Genomic DNA, 12,256 nt, shown 5'->3' with positions numbered 1-12,256 from the left:
GGATCTCAATAAAGCGCTCGCCGTCCACCGCGTTCGGGGTGCCAGTGGTGGGGGGCAGCGGTCAGCGTGTCTGTCTGTGTCTGTCCTCCCTGCACCCCACGGTAAAGTGTGCAAAGTCCTCTGCGTGTCGGGGCTGGCTGGGTGGGTGGGTGGGCTCACGCAGCCCAAAGGAAAACCCCCACGAACGCACCCCGCGCGGTGCGCACCCCTTCCCGCAGCCTCCCGGGCCGGGCACGGCTCCTCCGCGGGCCCCGCCGGCGCGGGAGTGGGCGGGCCGGCCTGGGCGTGAGCCCGCCCCGCGCGCGCGTCCTCCCCGCCGGCTGGCCGGCCGCTCGGCGCGCCATGGAGGTCTCCATCCCGTCCTTTCGCTACGAGGAGAGCGACCTGGAGCGGGGCTACACGGTAGGCGCCGCCGGGGCCGGGCAGGGCCGGGCCGGGCCGGGCCGCACCGCGCGCCGCTGCGGGCCTCGGGGCTGGGGCGCGCGGAGCTCCCGGGCGCGGTGCTCGGAGGCCGGAGGCTGCTGGCCTGGCCGGCCGGCGGTGCGGGCTCCTCGGCCCCCATGGGCTCCTTCTCTCCGCCGGCCTGCTTGGGTCTGAGCATCCCCCGCAGCTCGCCTTCAGCCTGCAGGACCCCCCGCTTCGCCTCCCCGGGTCGCAAAGTTTGGGGCTGCGCCGAGCCCGGGATGGCCAGGCCAGAGGCAGCCCAGCCCGACGCGTCTCTGTCCGCGCTGCATGCGTGGACCCGGGCATGGGGAGCGAGGAGGAGCGTTGGGCGCCCCAGTGGGGAAAGGGTAGAGGTCTTTGGGGGTGACCAGTCGGATCAGGGGGGGGTCTGGCCTGTGGACGCATCACTCCGGCCTGGCCCGGAGGAGGACAGGGCACAGGCTGGGAGCCCCTGCCAACAGGTTGTTGGCTGGAGTTCCAGGCCAGGTGGGCTCAGGCCCTGGGCAGTGTGTGTGGGAGGAGGTTGCTTAGTTCCCCTTCCGTCCACCAAATCTTAGAACAGACGGATTTAGCAAAAGTTTCAACCTGAATAAGTGAAAGGACGTCCAAGCCAAACTCAGTTGGGAATGAACTGTCACCTTGGAACCTCGCAAGGTCATGCATGGCCAGGGGCTACCGCTTGGACTCCTCTCAAAGGAGGATTTCGAATTCATCCAGAAGAGTGACTGGTGGGTGTGTGTGGGGGTGTGTGTGGGTGTGGCAATTCAGAGTTGTCTTCCTGACTTCTTGAGGACATTCTCAGATACAAAGATTAGACCTTTGCTTGTTGGAGGTCTAGTTTTGCTGGGTTATTTCTAGGGCCACCTGGGACTCAGGCATACAAAACTCATGCTCTTGGGCCATGAGCTTTATTTGTCTTGTCCTTTATAAGTCCACATCAAAGAGGAATCCCAACTCATTCAGTGGTTGACCATATTGTTAAGAAATTTCTGCAAATGATTTTTTTTTCCTTTATAAGCTTACGATGCCTCCATTTGTTCTCTGACCATCTGTTTTCTAGTGATATGACAGTTTATTCATTGGTAAGTTTATTCATTAGTAAGCATCGCCTTGAGTCGGTTGTGTGTCTATTCTAAGGGCTAAGAATATAGCAGTGAAAAATATTTTATCTCGGAGGAGGGAAAAGGGCCCCAGAATATGAAAAAAAAAATCAATATGAATTCCCTAAAGAAACTGATAAAAAGAAAAAAAAAACCTGTAGAAAACTACCTTTTTCACTTTAGGGATTATGTTTGTGTTTTGAAATTTTATATCACATTCTTACAAACTCGGTGATAAGAAGTTTAAAGTACAAAAGGCTAATTCTTCCTGACTTTTAATTCCATGCTCTCAAAGAGATAAAAAGAGGAGAGGTACTTCATTAGGAACTTTTCCTCTTATGGCCCCAGAACTTACGGTTTTTCTTTTCCTTAGTTTTGACACCACACCTGGCTGTACATATAATATGCTGGGGATTGAATCAGGATTAGCAATTTCAAAGGCAATTGCCTTACTCCTGTAATCTGGCCCCCACTTTTGTTTTGCTTTGTTTTTGATCAAGTGTAGTGTGGGTCAGGGAGAGATTTTAAAGAAATACAACAGGTGCTTTGTATGGGAGCCCTTGTTTTGATCCCTGGCACCACTTGGTCCCCTGAGTACCACCAGGTGTGTTGTCTCCTAAAACCTGAATAGTATCTGCTATTGCAACTCTCCTGCACCTCACAGGAGCCCTTCTGTGGGTATGTCTCTTTTGGCAACAACAATCGATGCACCTTGGTTTGGTCCCGGCCTGACTATTGGTGTTTGCTTATAAGATTTTAGCCATGATGACAAATTGTGGAAATAAAACGCCCAGGTTCATGCTTTTTCAGGGTGCCCACTCCTTTTATGCTGAGAACATTACTTAGAAGTGGAACTTGTGCACTTTTTGAAGCTTTTACATTGTTCTATTGTTATCAGCTTATATTAAGTTCTACCCAGTGTAGTCCAAGTCACCTTCCAGATCGGTGTTATATAGCTTGTTTTGCTGATTGAACATTTGCTGCAGGCTTGTATTGTGGCGAGTGGGTACCGAGAGATGCAAAGATGTGTTTTCTTGCCAAGCTGGAGGAACTGAAAAGGAAGGAAGGACCCAAGGTCCACATGTCAGCTGAACCCAGAGGAAAGGAACTGAGCTGGCAGCTGTGCTCTGCCTTAGGGTGCTGAGCTAGGGGGGAGGGAGAGGGATGCTTAGGAAAGCTGACGTCTGAAATCTGATTAAGATTTTGCTGGGCTTGTAAATTCTATAAAGAGGAAGTGCAGTGCAAAAAAATCTCATGCTGGGTAGACTTCCAGATTCACCTTCCAAAAAGGGGAAAGGGAAGGTTTTAAATCATTTTAGTGTACAAAGAAACAGAATAGAATATATTGTAACAAAATGCAGATGAAGTCAGCTATGACTTCCTGGGGAGGTTCTTTTCTACTGCCCCTGCCCTGCCCACAGCTTGTTTTGTGATATGGTGCTGCTTTTGGGATGAGATATCTCAGCTTTTGGGATGGGACATCCCTCACCTTCAATGCCAAAGTCTCAGCAATAGGCCTGGCACATGCTACAGACTCTAAGTGCCTCCTCATTTAAGAATGAATAATTACAACTACTACCAAGAGAAGAAAATGGAAGGCATGGTATGGGGGCAGGACCTATTATTTCCTGAGGTTGCTTGGCTTTGGTGCAGGGTGGGATTTAGAAGGAGCACAGGGATTGTGCTGTGATTTCTCAGACAAGGTGACAGAGGTCAGCTTTCTAAGAGTCGTAAAAGAATGTGGACTTTAGCATCAGACTGGAGTTTTTAGAGAAGGAAGCAGCCTGTTGGATTAGCATTTCAAACCAGGACCCTAGATCCTAGGTCTAGAAATTTGAAAGAGAAAATTTCAAAACAAACAAACAAAGGAGAGCACAAATTGGGCACATTGACAGGAGAGGAAATGGAGGCCTGGAGCTCCAAGCCTGTTTACCAGATGAGGCTACAGTCACTTTGGGGAAGTTGGGCACAGGTTAGCAAGTGGGAACTGAGGGCTCAGGTGAAAATAGGCAGGGGCTTTTTTTGGTTCAGGGCTTTGAATGGGCACTTTGATTTCATGAGTGTAGATTAGACACTTGGCTGGTTGGGAAAAAGGGCTTTCCAGGGCTGTCCTTGACCGGGACAAAGGTGCTGTTCCAGAAGAATGTTTGGAGGGAGGAAGGCTGGAGGCCTGGTATGTGAGGCCGAGATGAGACAGGCACTATGGCCTGGAGGAAAATGCTGGAGGAAAACTCTGGAGGCATCTTAGTCAGGGTCTGTGGGGGAGCAGGGAAGTCTGTCTACTGGGTAGCAAATCCTCCGGCCAATTGGAGCCCCTGAATTCTATCCTCAGACCTCGAGTTATGGTTGAGGTAGAAACACACATGTTTGAATGGGCTCAATTTCAGCTTTTTCAGTTGTCAAAGACGAGGCATTGATTAGTTTCTCAAGTTTATTTTAACTCTGCTATTGACTCTGATGTGCACATCTTTTTTTTTAGGGGGATTTGGAATCTATCACTGATCTCCTTAATTACCCTGTTTTTCAATACATAAGGCAGCTTCATTTATACACAGCCATAATATTGAAATATGTAGGAATCATTATTGATTTAATGCTTTATGGAGTAAATACAAAAATAGAACAATACAATGAGCCATCACTTAGCCATTACGCACCTGCCAATATTTTACAGTTCTATTTTTCACTCCTCACTACTTTGTCCCTCATCTTGTTTTTAAAATTCTGAATTCTTGACTCAAATCAAAAGTTATAATATTATCTATAAATATGTACTGAATATCTGATACTTTCTAAGAAACATAACCCGAAGCTAAATATTGTCACAAAATCAGTTATACCTCAGTATCATCTGATTTCAGCTTTTTTGGGGGTGGGAGGGACAGCCATACCTAGTGGTGCTCAGTCTACTCCTGGCAGTACTTGGGGAATCATGTGGTGCTGAGTTTGAATCTAAGTCTTTTGCATGCAAAGCATACTTCTTTTGCTGTTTTTTTTTTTAATTAGATATGAACATGGTGTAAATATTTTCTTGGAATGGATAGTGACCTAAGGGAAAAACTTACAGTCACTTGTTCTTTCTTGATGAGAACAAACCTGCAAAGGATTCAAGATTTCTTGACACCCCTGGGTGTCACACTGAAGCTTTTTGGGATGGGGCTATGAATCCTACAGTATTCTCAGTCCATCTCTTTTCCCCACAAAGTTCTGTGCACATGCCCGAGAATATTTTCTTCTTCTTTACTGTGGGCTTCTCCATTCTCAACTGGGCAATTCCTGGATAAGAAGCAGTTTCCTGGACTGGGAATGTCCAGAGGCATCTTGGGAGCAGGGAAGCTAGGCCCACTCATTGTTGGTGCCTCACCCAGCATAGTGGGAGAAGGGCAGAAGGACAGCCAGAACAGTGTCCACAACAGTGCCTCTTAGTCCACCAGGCGCATCTGGGATGAAGGGGACCTTTGTTCATGAGGCCAGAGCTAGACCAGTTCCTCTCTCCCTACAACTTCAGTGCTCTATAAGTGATGACAAGCGATTAAAGCAAGTCTGTATGGTATCTGTTTTTTACCCTTTAAGGACAAGAAAAATGGTGTGGAACTAGTTTTTTTGACACCTTAACAAGCAGGATGCTTATGATAGTCAAACAAAATAGAAACTGGTTTGAGAAGTGAATTCTGCAAATAGAGTACTTAGAAATATGGGAACAGAAGTAAGCTTGTTTTTAGGAGCTGGACCTACCTTTTATCTTGAGTTTCTTGAGGACGACAGAGCCGAGGCCACATACATCAGTGCTCAGTGTTGCTCCTGAACGTAGATTGAATGAAGGCTGGCCAGATGCAAGACTAGTGCCTTACCTCACTTTTAGCTTTTGATTCTCTTTCTTTTTTTTTTTGTTCTTGTTTGTTTGTTTGTTTTGGGGCAACAACCTGTGATGCTCCTGGCTCTGTACTCAGAAATGGCTCCTGGCTTGGGGAACCATATGGGATGCCGGGGATTGAAGCCAGGTTCATCCTGGATCAGCTGTGTGCAAAGCAAACACGCTACTGCTTTGCTATTGCTCCGGCCCACAGTTTTTATTCTCTTTTAAAAAGACCTTTAATACTGAAATAACTTTAGATGGGCAGAGAAGTCGCAAGGTTTGCATGGAGTTTTCTTCCCCCTTCCTCTGGTTTTTCCCATTGTTCATATTGTTGATAACTTAACATCTTCACAATAATGTCAACACAAGGGCTCTAAGGCATTGCTTTGGATTTTGTTCCAGACTGTACTTAGAATCCACCAGTTTGTCAACTTTTGCCTTCTTTTTGAGCGAGGATCCAATCCAGGAGGCCATATTTACTTTGATATACAACGAAGTCTAAATTGTATCATAAATGAGGCAAGCATGCAATTAAAACACAACAAAAATTGGCTACTTCACATACTTTCTATTTTTTGGTTTTAGAGCCACATCTGGCAGCACTCAGGAGTACTCCTGGCAAGCTCGGGGACCATATGGGATGCCAAGGATTGAACCCGTGTTTGTCCTGGGTCAGCCGCAGGCAAGGCAAACGCCCTACTGCTGTGCTATCATTCCAGCCCTGCTTCACATACTTTCTTTTTGTTTGTTTGTTTTTGTTTTGTTTTGTTTTTGTTTTTGTGGGTCACACTCTGCAGTGCTCATGGGTTACTCCTGGCTCTGCGCTCAGAAATGTCCCAAGGCAAAAAAAAAAAAAAAAGAGGGGGGGCCCGGAGAGATAGCACAGCTGCGTTTGCCTTGCAAGCAGCCGATCCAGGACCAAAGGTGGTTGGTTCGAATCCCGGTGTCCCATATGGTCCCCCATGCCTGCCAGGAGCTATTTCTGAGCAGACAGCCAGGAGTCACCCCTGAGCAATGCCGGGTGTGACCCAAAAACCAAAAAAAAAAAAAAAAAAAAAAAAAGAAATGTCCCAAGGGACCATACAGGATGTCGGGAGTTGAACCTGGTTCGTCTGGGTCAACCGCATTCAAGGCAAATGCCCGACAGGCTATGGGTATGTTGTTACAGCAAGTCTTGCATTGGACCAACCATAGAAGCCCCCTTTCGTTCACAGGGAACACATTCCAAGACAGTGGGTTCTTGAAGCCATAAATACTGAACTTTCCAGATACCAAGCTTTTTCCTAATACACACTACTATGATAAAGTTTAATTTATAAATTAAGAATACATAGCAAGAGAGTAACACCAGTAATGACTGTAGCAATATACGATAATCAAAGTTATGAGTTCTCTCTTAATGTACCTTATAGTCCATAATACCTTTAGACTATGTTTGTCCTTGGATAAAGGAAAATTCTAAGAGGTAACTCATGAGGAAACGTTTACCTAGTATCCTCAGCTACTTATTCTCCTCAGCTGTCACATAGACAGGAGATCCTGCCTGCCTAAGAGGAAGGTTAAGTCTTCTCCAACTATCTTTATTTGTGTGTTTGCATACATTATATACACACACAATTTTCTGTTTCTTTTGCTTGTTTCCTACCATACCCAGTTTTGATCAGGGCTTACTCCTGTCTTTGTGCTCAGGGATCACTCCAGGTAGCTTGGGGGACCATATGTGTTGCTGCGAATGAAACCTGGTTTGGCTGTGTGCAAGGCAAGAGTCTTACCTGCTGTACTATCTCTATGCCCCCCTCTTTTTTTTTAAGTTCTTTTTGCAGTGCTGGAGATCTTACATACAAGGCCTGATATGCTCTACTGCTGAGATATACTCATGGCCGTATCATTTTAAGTTGGTCCTGCCTTGAAGTTTACTTATTTTGAATACATCAGTGATGCTGTTTACGTTAGTAATGCTGATAAAAGTTCAAGAGAATATTTATGTGAGTTTAAGATTACCACTTTCAGATACTTTAAGGTACTGTTTTTCTTTTTTCCCCCAGAGGCCAAGAACAGGATGCTATTCTGTTCCTGTCCCCTCCTCTTATTGACTTATCTCTAGTTAATATGAAAGATTTTCAGGAGTGTAGTTTGGCTCTTCTATATGTTATGAAGGATTTATGATCCATCATCCACCTACCCAGTTCCGTTTCTCCCCATGAAAGACCATCTCCCATAAAGCCCCATCTCCACTCCATATTTCTCCTTGGTAAACACCATCTTTTCCTTTGTCTTTCTTTTGGGGGCCACACCCACCCAGCATTGCTCAGAGGCTATTCCTGTCTCAGTGCTCTGAAATACTCCTAGTGATGTCCCGAGAACTATATAGTGGCAAGGGTTTTGGGGATCCCAGCTCAGTCTATGCTCAGACCCTGGAGCTGTCCCACTTGCTGGCATTCTTGTTGTAACCCACAAATTGCATTCAATGCAGGCTTCATTTTGTAGCCTTTTGGAAAACAAAACAACTATAAAAGCTAACCACCTGTGTTTTTCAGTTTTTTAAGTTCATCAGATAAATATCTTTCCATAAAAAATCATGGTAGAGTGTCTGGAAAGATAATGCTCTCAATAGGATCTTGCCTTGTATGTGGCCTACCTGGGTTCAATCCCCAGTATCCCATATGGTCATCCAGCACTTCCAGGAGTAGGAGTGGCCCCAAAACAAAACAGCAACCACCAGCAAAAGAGGATTAGGATAGATTTTAGAGGTCATAGTGATACATTTTTGGTTATTCCCACCCTCCTCTGCAGCCCTATATTTCAGCAGACTCATACTTTACATTCCTATGTTGGTTTCCAGGTTTTTTATGGAATTTAGATGCTTAGTTTTTAATGGCATTTCTTGTTATTTTACTTCCTGAGTTATTTCTCAATTGTCTTGCCTTCCCTCTCTTGCAAAAGTAAACTTGCATTACAGAAAATTTCAACCTGTGCGTCAGTAGGGAGAGTAATGACCTTTAGTGACCTTTTACTCAGCTTCATAAATATAACACAGCCAGTTCTGTTTCCTACCTTTCCACTGCTCCTGGAACATGGTTCCCTCCCTTTTCATCCGGAAGCAACCCTCCCTCAGATTTATATTGGTAAAACTTCTAGTTCGTGTGTCAGAAAAATAGGTTTCCTATTTAGAATATTACCACATTCATTTTCACAGGCATCTGAAACAGTTATCAATTCATCAGATTTATAAAGATCAATCTTTCACTTCTCCCTCAGTCTTTTCCCATGTGTAGGGTCCCCTTTTTTAATGCAGCTTGTGATTGCTTAATACCTCTTCAGGATGCTTTTAAATCTGTACTTTCTCTTTTACCACTTTTCTCTATCATTTTGTTGTACCAACTATGCCATTTGGCCTATAGAGTTTTTCCTACTCTGGGTTTTGCCGACAGCCTGGTGTGTCATTCTTAGCTGATTTACTGTGCTTTGCATAATAAGAAGGGAGAAATTTGATAATATTTTTACATGTGGTTGGTGCTACTGGCAGTCATCAAAGAATATTGTCCAGATCGGTTCATTCTGCAGTGATTTGTAGCATAACTTATTAGCTTGAAGACATATATAGAGTGAAACTTGCATCTCATAAACCAGTTACGTAAAGCAAGATAAATGTTTAATTATTTCCTTTTCTGTGTTTTTCAAAAGAATGAGTAGCTGATTGACCTCCCAAACTGAATACAGATGATTGGTCACAGATGCTTTCTATAAAAAATTAGGGTCATTTTGAAGTTATGGCCATTTGCATTCTTAATGTGACTTGCTCACCCGAAGGTATCGTTTTGGTAGTTTTGCTTTACCTTTGGACATATCTAAGTTTAGCCTTTTCAGATTGAAGCCTGCGTTTTTAGCATAGCCTTAGATTGTTAATAATTTCTTGAGTTCTAGTCTTAACAAACTTCTGCTGCTTCTCCTCCCTTTCCTGCCTGACTTACAGAACAAGCCATTTCTCTGATGCTCCCTGATTGCTTGTAGAAGGAGGGTAACATTTAGAGAGGTTGTAATCGGATCACCAGATATATTCGGGCCCGGAGAGATAGCACAGTGGTGTTTGCCTTGCAAGCAGCCGATCCAGGACCTAAGGTGGTTGGTTTGAATCCCGGTGTCCCATATGGTCCCCCGTGCCTGCCAGGAGCTATTTCTGAGCAGATAGCCAGGAGTGACCCCTGAGCACCGCCGGGTGTGACCCAAAAACCAAAAAAAAAAAAAAAAAAAACAACGAAAAAAAACCCCCCAGATATATGCACTGTCTTTTTTCTACATTTTTGCAGGGACCCAGGCTTGGAATTTTGTTTGTTCATTTATTTTTGTTTTGTTTTTGGTTCACATCTGGTGGCACTTAGAGATTACACTGGCTCTGCACTCTGGAATCACTCCTGGCAGGCTTAGGGGACCAAAAGGAGTGTTGGGGATTGAACCTGAGCCTGGCGCATACAAAGCAAGTGCCCTATTTACTGTGTTATAACTCCAACCCCCAGGCTTGGAATTTTTAAAGGCAACAAACTTGGTAACTGTTGAGCAGCAGGACTTTTTTCTTTTTTAAAAAAGTTCTTTTCTTTCTTGAGTCATGCTTTCTTTATTCCACATTAAAAATCTTTATTTTTTTCTGAGGCTGGAGTGGTGGCGCAGAGCGTAAGGCGCCTGCCTTGCACAGCGTTAGCCTAGGACTGACCTCTGTTTGATTGCCCTGCATCCCATATGGTCCCCCAAGTCAGGAGCGGTTTCTGAGCGCATAGCCAGGAGTAACCCCTGAGCGTCACTGAGTACGGCTGAAAACAAAACAGAACAAAACAAAAAATTTTTTTTCTGTTGTTCAGTGAGCTGGGGGCACTTCCTGGTGAGTCTGAAAAGTTAAGCCAAGTTGGGCATGGAGATGGGAATGTGTGGTATATTTGAGAACCATTGCAGTGCTTGGGTGTGAGGCATTGAGCCCATATTGGGCACAGGCAAGGCATACACCATAACAAGTATACTCTTTAACCCCAGAAAATCAGTTCTTTAGGTTCTGGGACTGAAAGAATAGTATATAATTAGCAACTTAATGTCTGCATTGTAATCACACAACCATATGATTACTGAATCTGCTTAGCTTTTTTTTTTTAAGTTGACTTCTATTAGATCTTTTCTGGAGACTTGGACTTTTGATTCCCCCCTTCCTATTGTTGCTATTTGTTATGCTACCTGTGGTGTCAGGTGGTTGTGATGTGCTGAGGAGCACACACTCAGGGTGTTGGCGATTCCAATGGCAGTGCTACCAGGTATGTAGTTGTGGTGGAGGCAGAGCCAGATGGCAGCCTGAGCTTGCAACCTCATGCCTCCAAGCTTTCCCTAACACGGAACTATCCCTTGGAACTATTTTCGGGGTGGGAGAAGGAGAAGGTTCCTTAGGGGTTCTGGATAGCCATTCCTACCAATATTCAGCCAAGCAGCCCTGACGATGGAGTTCTTCCCAGGCTCAGTAGTACTGGGCATTAGACAACCCCACTGGAGTCCTGCAATACCAAGACTTTTTTCCCCAAGTCTATTTCGTTTAATAGCAGCTACTAATATAGTTTATACAGGAAAGGAAGACAGCAGTTGAAACCCACTGAAATTCCTGTTGTGGCTTGTTTAAATTGTCCGTGTGCCATTCTAATGGCAAGAGTGGAGGATGTTCGCGTTACTCCATTTTTTGCTTCTTATAACATCTACAAAATTTGTGTTTTAACTAATTGCATCGACTCCTCAGTGTCAAATAAGTTTTCAATCTTTATATTGCTGAAACAACCACACTATGTTATGGTGTCTGTAGAAGCAAATTATTATTGGTATGAAAATTCAGCCATCATAAGTTTTAAAAAGAATAGATGCATTAACCAGACCTAAGTAGGAGGTTTGTATCAGACTCAATTTTAGGGATTCCAGCCTTGATCATCATCTTTACATCTCTGGCTATATCCACCACAGCTCTACTTCGGGATGTACATAGCGGTTCTCATGTTAATCATTTATCTAGAAAAAATTTTTGCTCTGGTTGAACAGGAATTAATTGATCAAAAACTAGAAACAAAGGTTGATGCTCTGGAGAATTCTGTCATCTGGCTGGGAAATGAAATCCAGACCAGTAAGGCCCAAATTCCCACTAAATGTCATTATGAATATATCTCTGTGTCACGCCTCATCTCTACAATCAGTCACAACCAAGGGATAAGGTGAAAACCCATTTACTGGGTGTGTGGCTTCATAATGCTCTGTCCTTAAATATAAAACAATTTTTTTTTGTTTTTTTTGGACCACACCTGTTTGAGGCTCAGGGGCTACTCCTGGCTAAGCGCTCAGAAATTGCCCCTGGCTTGGGGGGACCATATGGGAAGCTGGGCGATCCAACTGTGGTCTTTCCTTGGCTAGCGCTTGCAAGGCAGACAACTTACCTCTAGTGCCACCTCACCCGCCCCAAATATAAAACAATTTTAACAGGATATAACAATTATTATTCACACTTAGACAAAACTGGCATTGATCAATCTGCTGGAGGAATTTGGACAAATATACAGCATTTGAACCCCGTTAATTGGTCACATTGGATAGTTATGGTCAGGATTGGAATTCAGGTACTAATTCTTGACGCTGTACCAGTGGGCCTGCTGTGGAATGGCCCCCGCATGGCTAACTGAGACCAGATCTCAAAGAGAGATTGCTCCCCTGATAGTGATTGTGGTATTTTCTCAAGCTTAGCTTATTGATAGTTGCAAACATTTTATTTGTCTTAAATATGAATCTCCCTTCTCTGTGCTAAGTATTTATATACGTGAGCATTTACCTCTTTACTTGGAAAACTTGA

At 44.5% G+C, this 12,256-nt stretch overlaps 1 protein-coding gene across 1 annotated transcript in view; it reads left to right on the top strand.

Moving 5' to 3' along the window:
- Positions 1 to 342: 342 nt before the first annotated feature.
- The window catches only part of SNX24 (sorting nexin 24), a 161,722-nt gene continuing 149,808 nt past the window's right edge, over positions 343 to 12,256 (top strand). Inside the window, exon 1 of the mRNA XM_049771409.1 lies at positions 343 to 402. Coding sequence (XP_049627366.1) covers positions 343 to 402 — 60 coding nt within the window. The remainder of the gene's footprint in view (positions 403 to 12,256) is intronic.

Source organism: Suncus etruscus, chromosome 4 (assembly GCF_024139225.1).
Source record: "Suncus etruscus isolate mSunEtr1 chromosome 4, mSunEtr1.pri.cur, whole genome shotgun sequence".
NCBI classification, from domain to species: domain Eukaryota; kingdom Metazoa; phylum Chordata; class Mammalia; order Eulipotyphla; family Soricidae; genus Suncus; species Suncus etruscus.
Note: the sequence above shows the minus strand (reverse complement) of the source record. Positions and strands in the feature narration are given on the sequence as shown.